Genomic DNA, 15378 nt, shown 5'->3' on the forward strand with positions numbered 1-15378 from the left:
GCCGGTACCCAGAGCGGCAGAGCAGCAGCTCCTGTGCTCTCCTGTCCGTCCTGTCTGTCCTGTCTGTCCTGTCTGTCCTGTCCCCTCCCGTCCCGTCCCTCCATGGGGCTCTGAGCGGCCCCGGCGCGCACAGGGGCGGCCCCCGGCCCCCAGGTGAGTTCCTCTGCCCCTCCAGGCCCGTTTGGGGACCAGGAATTGCTCCCTCCTGGGTCTGGGCGCTCCCGGGGCTGGCGGTGACCCCAGGGATGGAGAGGAGCACGGGGCATGGGTCCCATGGGGGTTTTTTTTTGGGAAGAAGAGTTGGGTTTTCCCAAATTCCACGATCCCAAAACTTCCAGGGGAGTGCAGACAATGAAGGAACCATGCTGTAAAAAGCTGGAGGAAAGGAAAGCTGCAATGTGTTTAATTCCTCAGGAAGGTTGGGAAGCGTCCCAGGCGCTGCTCAGGGACACTGGGGGGACACAATCCCCCTCAGCAATAACCCCAATAACCGGCTGTGCCCCAGTTCCAGGGCACCATGGCTCAGGACATGACCGAGAAGGAGCTGCTCAAGATGGAGCTGGACCAGCTGAAGAAGGAGGTGAAGAACGAGAGGCAGATGGTGAGTGCCTCACTGCAGCCAGGGCAGGATGGCCGTCCCTGGGGGAGGGAGAGAACCCCAGGGTCTGAAATCCACCCACGCTGCCCCTAAAACACCGATACTGCCCCTAAAGCCAGGCAGGAGCGCTCACACTGCCCCTAAAGCTCTGGGATAACCTGAGACACCCCGGGGCTTATTTGGGATGCTCTGGCACACCCCAGGGGTGGTTTTGGGGATTTCTGGGACACCCCAGGAGTGGTTTAGGGATGCCCCAGGGGCAGTTTAGGGATGCCCCATCCCAGGTCCATGTCCTGCTCCCCCGCCCCAGCCCCAGGCTGGCCCCAGTGCAGATCCCCTGGTGTGCATCCCCCTGCTTGGATCCCCCAGGGCAGATCCCCAGGGTTGGATCCCCCGCGGTTGGATCCCCAGGGTTAGACACCCAGTCTGGATCTCCCTGTTCAGATCCCCAGTTCAGATCCCCAGTCCAGATCCCCGGTTCAGATCCCTGGTTCAGATCCCTGGTTCAGATCCCCAGTTCAGATCCCCGGTTCGGATTCCCGGTTCAGATCCCCAGTCCAGATCCCCAGTCCAGATCCCCGGTTCAGATCCCCGGTTCAGATCCCCGGTTTGGATTCCCGGTTCAGATCCCCAGTCCAGATCCCCGGTTCAGATCCCTGGTGCAGATCCCCAGTTCAGATTCCCGGTTCAGATCCCCAGTCCAGATCCCCAGTCCAGATCCCCGGTTCAGATCCCTGGTGCAGATCCCCAGTTCAGATTCCCGGTTCAGATCCCCCAGTTCAGACCCCCAGTTCAGATCCCCGGTTCAGATCCCCGGTGTGCATCCCCCGGTCCAGATCCCCGGTTCAAATCCCCAGTTCAGATCCCCAGTTCAGATCCCTGGTGCAGATCCCCAGTATGCATCCCCTGGGTTGGATCCCCAGTACAGATCCCCGGTTCAGATCCCCGGTTCAGATCCCCAGTTCAGATCCCCGGGTTTGGATCCCCGGTTCAGATCCCCAGTTCAGATCCCCAGTTCAGATCCCCAGTTCAGATCCCCGGTTCGGATCCCCGGTGCCGTTCCCCAGTTCAGACCCCCCCAGTCCAGCTCCCCAGTTCAGATCCCCGGGTTTAGATCCCCCAGTTCAGATCTCCAGTTCAGACCCCCCCAGTCCAGATCCCCAGTTCAGATCCCCAGGTTTAGATCCCCCAGTTCAGATCTCCAGTTCAGACCCCCCAGTCCAGCTCCCCTGTTCGGATCCCCGGGTTGGATCCCCCCGGTCCGGATCCCGGTTCCGTTGCCCCCGCACTGTCATTATCTGCCCCGGGCAGGTGTCCAAGACGGGCAAGGAGATCAAGGAGTACATCGAGTCCATGGCGGGCGAGGACCCGCTGCTCAAGGGCGTGCCCGAGGACAAGAACCCCTTCAAGGAGAAGGGCGGCTGCACCATCAGCTGACCGGCACCGCCGGCGCCTCCCGCTTCCCCCTAGTCTGACCTCGGGCAGCACCGAACCGACCCTAGCGCCAAGAAACGGGACAAAAAGGAGAAATTTCACAAGATAAAAAAAACCACCCCAAACCCCACCCCCGCTGCCGCCGGGGCGCCGCGGCTGAGCTTTGGGTTCCCACGAGCAAAAAAAAAGCGAAACTTCTGCATTTTCAGCAGCCTGAGCGGGCGGGGGATGGGGAGAGAGAGCCCCGAGCCCGGATTTGTCCTTCATCCCAAAATCCCGGAGCTCCCTTCCATAGGAATTCCGGCTGGGATGGGCTGGGGAGGATGGAGATGGCACCAGCACCTCCTCCAGGTCTCTGCCCCTCTGGAAAATCAGCTCGGTGTCACCTGGAGCCATCCCCGAGCGCTCCTGCTGCTCCCTTTTGGGGTTTTTTGGGGTAAATTTAATCCCTGCTTGACAGGAAAACCCCGAGGCACAGCCAGCTCCTGAGTTCAGCGGGGTAGGTTTGCTGTTTGGAGCTGTTTTGCTCTTTTAAAAATCCAATCCAGGATTTGTTTCTATTTAATCTCAGGGAAAACTCTCCCAAAAACTGCCCCAATGCCACCGACCCCAAAAGGGAGGCAGCAATAATTTGAATTTTGGAGTCCCTTGGGGTGATGCCTCCAGCCCCGTCCCACTCCTCCTCTCCTCCCAGCCTGGTTAAATCCCAAGGAAATCCCTCTGGATCCCATCTGGAGCATTTTTCTACCCCTAAATCCCAAGGAAATCCCTCTGGATCCCACCTGGAGCATTTTCCTGCCCCTGGATCCCTGCTCAGCCTCACCACGGGGCAAAGGCGCTCCAGATGCCCTAAAAACGGGAGGAGAAGACAGAAAAATGTGGATTTTCCTCAAGCAGGGAGGCCCCCCTGCAGCCAGAACCCCCTCCCTGCACTCCCTGGCCCCCAAAAACCCCAAAACTCCCCAAAAAACCCCAAAACAGCCCAAAAATCGAGGTGGTTTTGTTCTTTCTCGCAGACGCTCAATAAACCCGCCAGCACCACCATGGCCTCTGCTTCTTGCAGGAAATACTCTCCAAAAAATAGAATTGATGGGCTTTATTTTCACTCTAAAGTGGATTTTATAATGATTATTTTATTTTATTTTATTTTATTTTATTTTATTTTATTTTATTTTATTTTATTTTATTTTATTTTATTTTATTTTATTGCAGACCTCACAGTCCCAAGAGCCGGCTTGTGACTGACATTATTTTTTTAATGCTCCAATACTCTTTTTTTTGCCTTTAAAACACAGGTGCTCAGTGGGGCTGAATCCTACTTTTTGGTGGGGTTTTTGATGGTTCTGCTGGGATTTTTTTGGATAGAATCCTATTAGGATTTTTTTGGGTAGAATCCTATTTTTTGATGGAGTTGGTTGGTGGGGTTTTTTTGGGGGGGTGATGGAGCTGAATGTGAGGTGCCCCATAATTAATTTGGAGATTAGGAAGCAACCCAAAGGTGCTGCTTCTTCTCCTGGCCAAAGCTCCATGACAAATTCAGGCTATTTAGGTTAAAAAAATAAAAATAATAGTATATTCTTGGCCTTGAGGCAATCGGCTCCTCCGGGGCCTGAGCTGCCCCTAATCCGGGGCGATAACCGGGCCGCGGCCGGAGGGGATTGACCCGTTAATCGATGTTAAAGGGCTGGGAACGTGCGTCAGAGCCGGCTAAGCCGCCTCTGAGGGGATTCGGGACCATGCGGGCCCCACAGCGCCTCAGGGCAGCGCCGTGAGGGCTCGAACCCGCCATGAGGGCTCCGCCATGAGGGCGCCGGGAGGCTGAGGGGGAGGCAGGCCAAACTGCGCTCTCAGCCAATAGCAACGCGGGATTGGCAGAGTGACATCCGCTCAGCCAATCAGCGGTGGAGAACGGAGGGCGCGAACCCGCTCCCGGGGGCTCGATGAAGTGGGAGGGGGCACAAAGGAAGGTTGCAGCCAATAGAAATGGAATATTGGGAGAGTGACAGCAGATATAGCCAATCAGAGATGGAAACCGGAGAGCACAAAACACCCTCGGGATATACGGATTGCGGAAGAAGGAGGCGGTGCAAAGAGCGCTCTCAGCCAGTAAAAATAGGAATTTATGAGAGTGACAGACCGAACAGCCAATCAGCGTTGGAAAACAGAGACGGCGAGTCTCCCCGGAGGGCTCCCGGCCTCGCCGGTAGAAGGCGGGTCTAAGCGCGGAGCCAGCCAACAGAAATACAGGATTGCCAGAGTGACGTCCTGCTCACCGAATCAGCGGTGGAAAACGGAGAGCGCCCTCCGGCTGCCATCAGCCGCCTTTCTCCCGCGCCTGCGCCCTGAAGCGCGGGAGCCCACGCACAAAATGGAGCGCGGCGAGCTCCGGTGCGACCCCGGCGCTCTCGGTGCGACCCCCGCAACCTCTCACCCTCATTCGGTCCTTTCCTGTCCCCTCCTCGGCCCCGGGGCGGCGGCGGCAGGCAAAAAGAAACACGAGGTCCCACCGAGATTTGAACTCGGATCGCTGGATTCAAAGTCCAGAGTGCTAACCATTACACCATGGGACCGCTGGGTGCAGCGAAAGGCGCCGCGCGCCCACCCTATCCCGCCGCCCGCGGGAAATAGTCCCGGAGCCGCTGCCCGGGAATCCGGGAATCCGGGAATCCGGGAATCCGGGAATTCGGGAATCCGGGAATCCGGGAATCCGGGAATTCGGGAATCCGGGAATCCGGGAATTCGGGAATTCGGGAATCCGGGAATCCGGGAATCCGGGAATCCGGGAATCCGGGAATCCGGGAATCCGGGAATCCGGGAATTCGGGAATCCGGGAATCCGGGAATTCGGGAATCCGGGAATCCGGGAATTCGGGAATTCGGGAATCCGGGAATTCGGGAATTCCGAAACATTCCCGGCCCTCGGAACCGTCCGGAACCCCGGTGCCGCCGCCCTTCCACCCGCTGGGCCAGCCCCCAGCCCCGCCGCTCTGACTTCCACCTTTACTTTTGTGTTTTTAAACTTATTTTTGGATTGTAAATTTATTTCTGCCTTTATTCCTCTGCGGTTTTCTCCTTATTTCTCCCCCTTTCTTTCTCGTTTTTCTCTATTTCCCACTTTATTTATTTTCCACTTATTAATATGTTTTTCCTCTATTCAGCCTTTCTTTCTCTGTTACCCTTTTATTTCTCCTTTTCCCACTCACTTTCCCCTTATCTCCTTATTTTCCTTCTATTTCCCTTTATTTCTTTTCCCCTCTCCATTTCCCTTTATTTATTTAATTTTCTCTTTTAACTTTTCCCCATTTATTTTTCCACTGCTCCGTGTTCCCCTTAATTTCTCTATTTCCTCTCCATTTTCCTCTTTATATTCCTTTTCCTCCTCTAGTTCTTATTTATTTTCCTATTTATCTTCTATTCCCCCTTTTCTTCTTGCTTCCCCTTATTTTTTCCTTTCTTTTTTCCATTTTTCAGTTTTCTCCTCTATTTTCCTTTATTTCTCTTCCATTTCCCCCTCTATTCCCTAATTTCCCCCTTTTATTTGTCCCTTTTCCCTTTATCACCTCCATTAGTTCTCTTTCCCCTCTATTTTTTTCTTTATTTTCCCCTCCATTTCTTTTTTGTAATTTCTCCTTTTATTTTTCTTCATCCCATTTTTCCCTCTTCCCTTTATTTTTCTTCTTCCCCATTTCCCCTTTAATTTTCCCCTTTTCCCATTTCTTTTCCTATTCTCCCTCCATTTTTTCTTCTATTTTCTCCCTTTTAATTTCAAATTCCCCCTTTATTTTTTCTTCCCTCCTCATTTTTCCCTAATTCCTCAATTTTCCCCTTTTTCCCCTCCCCAATCCCACGAATCCACACAAACACTTGGAAATTTATTTTTTTTTTTTTTGCTTCTTTCTCTGTTTTTGCTCTTTTATTTTTCACAGCGAAACAGTGGAAATAAAGCGATTTATGGCCAAAAAAAAAAAATTTAATAAAATAAGGAAAACCCTCCTCCCTGGAAAAAGAGCAGAGCCCACATCCATCCCAAATGCCAGGACAAGGGAAGGACGTGGATCAGGAGAGGTTAGAGGGGCAAAAAAAGGTGAAAACAACTCAAAAAAGAGGCAAAACAACACCCCAGAAATCACGATTTTTACCTAAAGAGCCTGAAATTTCCTGGGAAAAGCAGCACCTTTGGATGCTCCCAAATTTCAGCTCCATCCCCGCTCCCCCCCTGCTGCCATCACCCCCCCAAAAAAAAACCCCAAACCATTGGAAAAATAGAAAAAAACCCAAATTTTAAATGTGGATTCCCCCAGCCCTGCGGGGAGGCCGGAGGGGTGAGAGGGAAGGAGGAAAAATCCAAGGGAACAAAAAAAAAAAAAAAAAAAAAAGAAAAAGGAAAATTGAGTATTAAAAATAAAAATAAAAATAAAAATAAAAATAAAAAATCAGTCACAGCCCGAATCTGGGGCTGGTGAGGTCTGGAGCTTGCAAGGACTCAAAAATCACTTTCCTCAATGGAAAGCAATCCCATAAATCCTATTTTTTTTAATCTTTTTTTTTTTTTTAATCCTATATTTTTGTAAAGAACGTTTTCTTTGGAAAAAGTGTAAATTTTTTCATTTTTTCTTTTTTTTTTTTTAATTTTTTTAATTTTTTTTTTTTTAACTTTTAAAAAGTTTTTTTTTTTTTTTTTTGTTTGTTTTTTTTTTTTAAATTTAAATTTCCTTTCCTCCCTAAAACTACGCCCGGGGGAGTCGCCCCTACCTAGAGTCACCTATGGCTAAGAGGTAGATCAAAAATCGGGATTGGGTGGGGATGAGGATTCCTGGGGTCGTTCTTGGGATCATCCCCAGGTCGTTCCTGGGATCGTTCCTGGGATTATTCCCGGGATCATTTTCGGGATCGTTCCTGGATCGTTCCCGGGATCGTTCCCGGGATCATTTTTTGGGATCGTCCCGGGATCATTCCTGGGGTCGTTCCAGGATCGTTTCTGGAATCATTCCTGGGGTTGTTTGGGATCGTTCCTGGGATTGTTCTCAAGATCGTTCCTGGGATCGTTCCTGGGATCGTTCCTGGGATCGTTCCTTGGATCGTTCCTGGGATCGTTCCTGGGATCGTTCCTTGGATCGTTCCTGGGATCGTTCTCGGGGTTGTTCCAGGATTGTTCCTGGATCGTTCCTGGGATTGTTCTCAAGATCGTTCCTGGGATCGTTCCTGGGATCATTCTCAGGGTTGTTCCAGGATTGTTCCTGGGATCGTTCCTGGGAATGTTCTCAAGATCATTCCTTGGATCGTTCCTTGGATCATTCCTGGGATCATTCCTGGGATCGTTCCTGGGATCGTTCCTGGGATCATTCTCAGGGTTGTTCCAGGATTGTTCCTGGGATCGTTCCTGGGATTGTTCTCAAGATCGTTCCTTGGATCGTTCCTTGGATCATTCCTGGGATCGTTTCTGGGATCATTCTCGGGGTTGTTCCAGGATTGTTCCTGGGATCGTTCCTGGGATTGTTCTCAAGATCATTCCTGAGATCATTCCTGGGATCGTTCCTGGGATCATTCTCGGGGTTGTTCCAGGATTGTTCCTGGATCGTTCCTGGATTGTTCCTGGGATCATTCTCGAGGTTGTTCCAGGATCGTTCCTGGGATTGTTCTCAAGATCGTTCCTTGGATCATTCCTTGGATCATTCCTGAGATCGTTCCTGGGATCATTCTCAGGGTTGTTCCAGGATTGTTCCTGGGATCGTTCCTGGGATTGTTCTCAAGATCATTCCTTGGATCATTCCTGGGATCGTTCCTGGGATCATTCTCGGGATTGTTCCTGGATCGTTCCTGGATCGTTCCTGGGATTGTTCTCAAGATCATTCCTGAGATCGTTCCTGGGATCATTCTCGGGATCGTTCCTGGATCGTTCCTGGGATTGTTCTCAAGATCATTCCTGAGATCGTTCCTGGGATCATTCTCGGGATTGTTCCTGGATCGTTCCTGGGATTGTTCTCAAGATCGTTCCTGGGATCATTCTCGAGGTTGTTCCTGGATCGTTCCTGGGATTGTTCTCAAGATCATTCCTGAGATCATTCCTGAGATCGTTCCTGGGATCATTCTCGAGGTTGTTCCAGGATTGTTCCTGGGATTGTTCTCAAGATCATTCCTTGGATCGTTCCTTGGATCATTCCTGAGATCATTCCTGGGATCATCCCTGGATCATTCCCAGGGTTGTTCCAGGAGCATTCCTGGGTTCATTCTCAAGATCGTTCCTTGGATCATTCCTAGTATAATTCCTGGGATCATGTTCGGGACCATTCCTGGATTGTTCCCAGGATTGTTCCTGGATCATTCCCGGGATTGTTCCTGGGATCATTTTCAGGATCATTCCTGGATCATTCCTGGGATTGTTCCTGGATCATTCCCGGGATCATTCTCAAGATCACTCCTGAGATCATTCCTGGGGTTGTTTGGGATCGTTCCTGGAATCATTACTGGCATCATTCCCGGGATCATTCCTGGGATTGTTCCTGGATAATTTTCGGGATCATCCCCAGGATCGTTTCTGGATCGTTCCCAGGATCATTCCTGGGATCCTTTTCAGGATCATCGCTGGGATCGTTCCCGGCATCATTTTCGGGATCATCGCTGGGATTGTTCCCAGGACCGTTCCTGGATCATCCCTGGGATCATTCCCAGGATCATTTTTGGGATCGTTCCCAGGATCATTCTCAGGATCATTCCCGGGATTGTTCCTGGATCATTTCCGGGATCATTTTCAGGATCGATCCTGGGATTGTTCTCAAGATCATTCCCAAGATTATCCCTGAGATCATTCCTGAAATCATTCCCAGGATTGTTGCTGGGATCGTTCCTGGAATCGTCCCTGGGATCATTTTCGGGATCATTCCCAGGATCATTCCCGAGATCATTCCCAGCTCTGCGGGCTCTGCGCGTTCCGGACTCTCGGGATCATCTCCCGCTCCCCTCCCATTTCCTGGAATTTCCCTGATCCCAGGTCTGGACTAGCGGGGTCGTGGGTTAAGGCTGAGTGTCCTCCTGCAATTCCATGGAATTCTGGATCCGAGTGAGGCCAGATGTCTGAGGAGCTGAAGGGATCCGACCGCAGATTCCTGAGGCTGAGTTCCCACCCTGGTTCCGACCGATCCTGTGGATTTCCCGGGATCAGCCGTGGGAGAGGAGGAGTTCCCTGCTTGGGATCAGCTCTTCCCACGCTGAAAATGCCCTGCCCCAAAATTCATCCCATTCCCAGGATCCCAAAAACCATCCCAATGCCAGGACCCAGGAATTCATTCCACTCCTGGGATCCAAAGCCATCCCAATGCGATGGGATCCCAAAAATTCATCCCATTCCCAGGATCCCAAAAACCATCCCAAGGCTGGGATTACAAAAATTCATTCCACTCCTGGGATCCAAAGCCATCCCAGTGCTGGGATCCCAAAAATTCATTCAGTTCCCAGGATCCCAAAACCACCCCACTCCCAGGATCCAGGAATTCATTCCACTCCTGGGATCCAAAGCCATCCCAATGCTGGGATCCAGGATCCAAGAATCCATCCCAGAAATCCTCCCCACGTTCTGCTGGAGCACCCCAAAATCCTCGTGCTCCAGGAGAACTTCCCAAACCCCCTTGGATCCATCAGAGCATTCCCCAAACCCAGCAGAACATCCCAGCCCGGCTCATCCCGTGATTTTCTTTTTTTTTTTCCCCCCCATCTCATTCCACGATTTTGGCTCCTGGGAATTCCTCTCCCACAAAAAACCCGGGAATTCCGGCCCGAGGATGAAGAGCCGGGATCCAGCAGGTGCTGGAGACTTTCCCGGGGGATTCTTGGGAATTCTCCCACCCCGCCGCCCTTCTGGAACATTCCAGAGCCTCCCCCAACGGCTCCTCCTGGGAACAATCCCAAAATTCCTCCTCCGGTGGGAAGGTCCCTGCGGCTCTGAGGTAGCTCCAGGTGCGCGATCCCAGCTGGAAGCGCTTCCCAAAAAAAAAGAAAAAAAAAAGAAAAAAAAAAATCAGGAAAAATTCCAGGAGGGAAGAGCCTCGGGATGGTTCCGGAATCTCATCCGCCAGAAAAAGTGGAAAAAATCCAAACCAGCTTTTCCCTGAATTCCGCTTTTCCCGGATTTCTTGGAGCAGATGGGGGCTGGGAATTTTTCCTCCTTTTCCCTTCCAAGCCAGATCCATCTCATTCCCATTTTCCTGCTGGTTTTTGGGGAATTTTTTCCTCATTTTTCCATTTCAGTCTGGATCCACCTCATTCCCATTTTCCTGCTGCATTTTTGGGAATTTTTCCTCATTTTTCCATTCCAAGCTTGATCCGTCTCATTCCCATTTTCCTGCTGTATTTTTGGGGAATTTTTCCTCATTTTTCCCTTCCAGTCTGGATCCACCTCATTCCCATTTTCCTGCTGTATTTTTGGGAATTTTTCCTCGTTTTTCCATTCCAAGCTTGATCCGTCTCATTCCCATTTTCCTGCTGTTTTTGAGGAATATTTCCTGTTTTTTCCATTGCAGTCCGGATCCACCTCATTCCCATTTTCCTTTTTGGGGGAATTTTTCCTGTTTTTTCCATTCCAAGCTTGATCCGTCTGATTTCTATTTTCCTGCTGGTTTGGGGGAATTTTTCATCATTTTTCCATTCCAAGCTGGATCCATCTCATTCCCATTTTCCTCCTGTTTTTTGGGGATTTTTCCTGTTTTTTCCATTCCAGTCTGGATCCATCTCATTCCCATTTTCCTGCTTTTCCCAATTTTCCAATTTTTCCCAGAGAAAAGCAGGAGATGCTCCGAGGTCTCTTCCTTCCCACGAATCTCTTGGCTATCCATGAAATTTCCTCTGGGAATTGCCCTGGGAATTCCGACAGCGCCGGGAATGGGAGAAGGGCGGGAAAAGCACCAAAAATTCCCTGAATTTTTGGGATTTTAGAAATCCCAGAGATGGGATTTGGGAACGGCTGTTCCCGGTTTTTAGGGCTGAGATGGGAAATTTTGGGATCTTTGAGGTTGGGATTTGCCGGGAACGGGAATTTCAAGTATTCCAAGCTGCCTTTCCCTGACAAAAATTCCAGGGAAAATCGGGAAAACGCCCCCGAGGGACGGGAGCTGCCGAGCCCAAATCCGGCTCCTTTCACCCCAAATCTTTTGGGAACAAAAACCCAGAGGGGGATCCCACATTCCCCAATCCCAAATATTCGGGGAGGGAAAGTTGTGGGGTGATGGGATTGGGGGAAACAGCACCGAAATTGGCTCGTTTGGATCATTTGGGGATATTTTTTGTCGAATGTTTCGTCCAAAAATTGGATTTTCCTGCAGCAGGGACAAAACTATGGGGGAAACGGGATTGTACCAAAAGAAAAAAAAAAAAAGGATTTTACCAAGGAAAATTGGGATTTTGTCAAGAAAAAAATGGATTTCGTCAAGAAAAAAGGGATTTTACAAAAAAAATTGGGATTTCACCCACAAAAAGGGGATTTCACCAGGAACAATCACCCTGCGGAGGGTTTGGAGCAGGCAGAGGTTGGGAATTCTCCTCTCCCTCCTCCCTGTGCGTTTGTAGGGAATAAAAATCGGCTCCCACTTAATGAAGGAATTCATTAATTAATTTCTCTCCCTCCTCCTCCATTTTTTAAAATTATTTTGGATATTTTTAAGCTTTTTTTTTCCTTTTTCTAAAAATTATTTTTCCCTTTTTTTAAATAAATTTTTCTTTTTTTTTAAATTACTTTTTTCCTTTTTTTTTCCTATATTATTATTTTTTTCCTTTTAAAAATTACTTTTCCTTTCTTAAAATTACTTTCCCCTTTTTTAAAATCAATTTTTTCCTTTCGTTAATTAGAGTCGTTAATTCATTTTCTTTTATTCATTTCTTAATTAATTTTTTTTTTTTTCCCCTCGGTAAAACGGAGGCAAAAAAAAAAAAAAAAAATCTCTTTTAAAATAAATTTTTTTGTGGTTTTTGTGTTTTTTACAATTTTTATTTTAAATTTCACAGCACCATAGTGGAGAAGATGGATCGACACCACCCCCCTGGAATTCCGGGAAGGTCGGGACCACCTTGGGATTCTGGGATCTTTAGGAATTTTCTATCAAATATAGAAAAAAATCTCTTTATGGCTTCTGAGAGTGTGAAAATAAAACCAGTACAAAAAACCCCCTTTTTTTACCCCATTTTGCATAGAAAATGATGCCCAGGAGTGGAAAAATTCCCAAAAAATCCGTGGATTTTGCTGGATCTGATTGGGAAAATCCTTTCAGCCAGCGCCGGGTTCAGGTTTGGTTTTTACCCCTTGAAATCCCCGGAAAAAAATAAAAAATTAAAATGAAAACTAAAATTTTTAAAAAAAGAAAAAAAAATTCAAGTTTTTCCTGCTGGGAAAACCAAATTTGGAATTTTCCCGGATTTTTTTTTGGAGAGCGCCGATGCCTGAGAGCTGAAATTCCTCAGCTGGCTGGGAAAAAAGGGCACAAAAATTCCATAAAAATTCCATTAAAATTCCATAAAAACATCAAAGCTGAGGAAGCTGCTGCCATCTTTTCCACTAGGTCCAGAATTCCCGGCGTTCTCTCCGGAACGCCCGGATTCTTCCATTAAAAAAAAAAATTCCAAAAAAAATTTTCTCTCTTTTTTTTTTCTCTTTTTCATTAAAAAAATAAAATCTTCCCCGTTAGCACCTCTTATATAAAATATCAGCGAAAAGCCCCCCCCCCCCCCCAAAAAAAACCAAAAATAAAGTGAAAACAACCCCAAAAAAATCAGAATATTCCATAGCTGAGGTAATCACACCTGAGGTAGCTTTTTTTGAGCTTTTTTGTGGTTTTTTTGTCATTCCCGGGGTTGTTTTTTTGTTGGTTTTTTTTGCCCTGGATTGGCAGAATTCCAGGGAATTCCCTCTGCCGCCTTCCCTTCCCTAAATCTGCTTTTCCTGCTGTTCCAGGAGGGGTTTTGGAGGATTTTTCCCCCAAAATTCCTGCTGGGAAGGGCTGGGCTCCGTGAAATCCACGGCAAAAGCGTCCGGGCCGGGTTCGTTCCAAATTCCCGATTTTTCCACTCATCCCAATTTTCCTCCCATCACTCCTGGCCCTCAAAATTCACCCCAATTTCAATTATTTTATCCGAAGTTCCCATTTTTTTAAAACCTCATTTGGGAACCCTTCCATTCTCCTTTTCCCTCAAAATTCTTTTTCTTTCCACGTTTTTCACATTTTGCCCCAAATTCCCACTTTTCCACATCCCCGTTTTCCGTCCACCATTCCTGTCCCTCCAAACTCAGCCCAAATTTTCCCTTTTCTCCCAAATTCCCGTTTTTTTCCTTGGGGTCATTCCCAGCTTTTCCTCCAATTCTACCCCAATTTTCCTTTCCCGCCCTCCCCTTCCCGTTTTGGGGGGAAAACCCTGGAAAATCCCCGATTTTGGGGCTGGAGTTCCTGGAGCCCAGCCCTTGGTGGGAATCAGCACCTTCGGACCCTTCCCAAAATATTCCCAAAATCCCAAATCCTTTCCACCCCCCGGAGTGCCGGGAATCAGCGCCCGCTGGCGTTCCTCAAATCCGCTTTTTCCTCTCTTGGGAACAGGGATTTTCCTGCAGAAACGAGGAATTTGGGGATCTTTTTTTTTTTTTTTTTTTTTTTCCCTTTAAATCAGGAAAAAAACCATTTCAATTTTAGCCCTTGATATCAAATTGTTTTGGGAATTTTTTCCACGTTGGAGGGGTTTGGGAACGAGGAGCCCCAGATTTAAGCGGATTCAGAATTCCAAGGAGATTTTCCTGTTTTCAGAGTTCCCCCCAATCTCTCCTGCACGGAATTCCCAAATTCTGATGGTGGAGATGAGGAATTTTTTTTTTTTTTTGGTGGGGGGGGGGGAGATGTGATTCCCAATGGAATTCCCAATGGAATTCCCAATCCTGCTGGGGGATGGAATTCCCAATCCCTGTGGAAATGATTCCCAATCCCTGCCCATTCCCGATCCCTGTGGAAATTATTCCCAATCCCTGCCCATTCCAATCCCTGTGGAAATTATTCCCAATTCCTGCCCATTCCCGATCCCTGTCTATTCCCAATCCCTGTGGAAATTATTCCCAATCCCTGCAGATTCCCAATCCCTGCCCATTCCCGATCCCTGCCCATTCCCAATCCCTGCCCATTCCAATCCCTGTGGAAATTATTCCCAATCCCTGCCCATTCCCGATCCCCATGGATTCCTGATCCCCGTGGATTCCCCGTCTCCCTGTGGATTCCTGATCCCCGTCCATTCCCAACCCCTGTGGATTCCCAATCCCTGCACATTCCCTGTCTCTCTGCACATCCCCAATCCCCGTGGATTCCCGATCCCCACAGATTCCCAATCTCTGTCCATTCCCAATCCCCGTGGATTGATTCCCCGTCTCCCTGTGGATTCCCCGTCTCCCTGCCCATTCCCAATCCCTGCCCACTCCCCATCCCCACGGATTCCCGATCCCTATGGATTCTCCCTGTGGATTGATTCCCTGTCTCCCCTCGGATTCCTGCTCCCTGCCCATTCCCGATCCCTGTGGATTCCCTGTCTCCCTGTGGATTGATTCCCTGTCTCCCTGCCCATTCCCAATCCCTGCGTATCGATTTCCCGTCTCCCCATGGATTCCTGCTCCCTGTCCATTCCCAATCCCTGTGGATTGATTCCCCCTCTCCCTGCACATTCCCTGTCTCCCTTGTCCATTCCCGATCCCTATGGATTCCCTGTCTTCCTGTGGATTCCACATCTCCCTGTGGATTCCCAATCCCTGTCCATTCCCACTCCCCGCGGATTGATTCCCCGTCTCCCCACGGATTCCCAATCCCCGTGGATTGATTCCCCATCGCTCCGGGGATTCCCAATCCCTGCCCATTCCCGATCCCTGTGGATTGATTCCCCGTCTCCCTGTGGATTCCCAATCTCCCCGCGGATTCCCAATCCCCGTGGATTGATTCCCCATCTCTCCGTGGATTCCCAATCCCTGTGGATTGATTCCCTGTCTCCCCGTGGATTGATTCCCTGTCTCCCTGTGGATTCCCAATCTCCCCACGGATTGCAAATCCCTGTGGATTGATTCCCCATCTCCCTGTGGATTCCCAATCCCCGTGGATTGATTCCCCGTCTCCCTGTGGATTCCCGATCTCCCCACAGATTCCCAATCCCTGTCCATTCCCAATCCCTGTGGATCGATTCCCCATCTCCCTGTGGATTCCCAATCCCTGCCCATTCCCGATCCCCGTGGATTGATTCCCCATCTCCCCGTGGATTGATTCCCCATCTCCCCGTGGATTGATTCCCCGTCTCCCCGTGGATTGATTCCCCGTCTCCCCGTGGATTGATTCCCCGTCTCCCCGTGGA

General features: G+C 49.3%; 1 protein-coding gene and 1 non-coding gene across 2 annotated transcripts; one reads left to right on the forward strand and one right to left on the reverse strand.

The window, feature by feature from the left end:
• Positions 1 to 370: 370 nt before the first annotated feature.
• On the forward strand, positions 371 to 2849 carry GNGT2 (G protein subunit gamma transducin 2). The gene is made up of 2 exons (XM_058820681.1): positions 371 to 601; positions 1910 to 2849. The coding sequence occupies exons 1-2, from the start codon at positions 518 to 520 to the stop codon at positions 2033 to 2035; spliced, it is 210 nt and encodes a 69-aa protein (XP_058676664.1). The 5' UTR covers positions 371 to 517; the 3' UTR covers positions 2036 to 2849.
• Positions 2850 to 4530: 1681 nt separating this feature from the next.
• On the reverse strand, positions 4531 to 4602 carry TRNAQ-UUG (transfer RNA glutamine (anticodon UUG)). Its single transcript has one exon. It is a non-coding gene; the product is annotated as a tRNA-Gln (tRNA).
• Between the last annotated feature and the right edge of the window lie 10776 nt (positions 4603 to 15378).

This window comes from Ammospiza caudacuta, chromosome 27 (genome assembly GCF_027887145.1).
Source record: "Ammospiza caudacuta isolate bAmmCau1 chromosome 27, bAmmCau1.pri, whole genome shotgun sequence".
NCBI lineage: Eukaryota > Metazoa > Chordata > Aves > Passeriformes > Passerellidae > Ammospiza > Ammospiza caudacuta.

What these genes read in the sequence shown, in the direction of transcription:
- GNGT2 (XM_058820681.1), top strand. Translation starts at nt 518, where the DNA reads ATGGCTCAGGACATGACCGAGAAGGAGCTGCTCAAGATGGAGCTGGAC. An exon ending in TGAAGAACGAGAGGCAGATG is followed by an intron (nt 602 to 1,909) that starts GTGAGTGCCTCA and finishes TGCCCCGGGCAG; the next exon opens with GTGTCCAAGACGGGCAAGGA.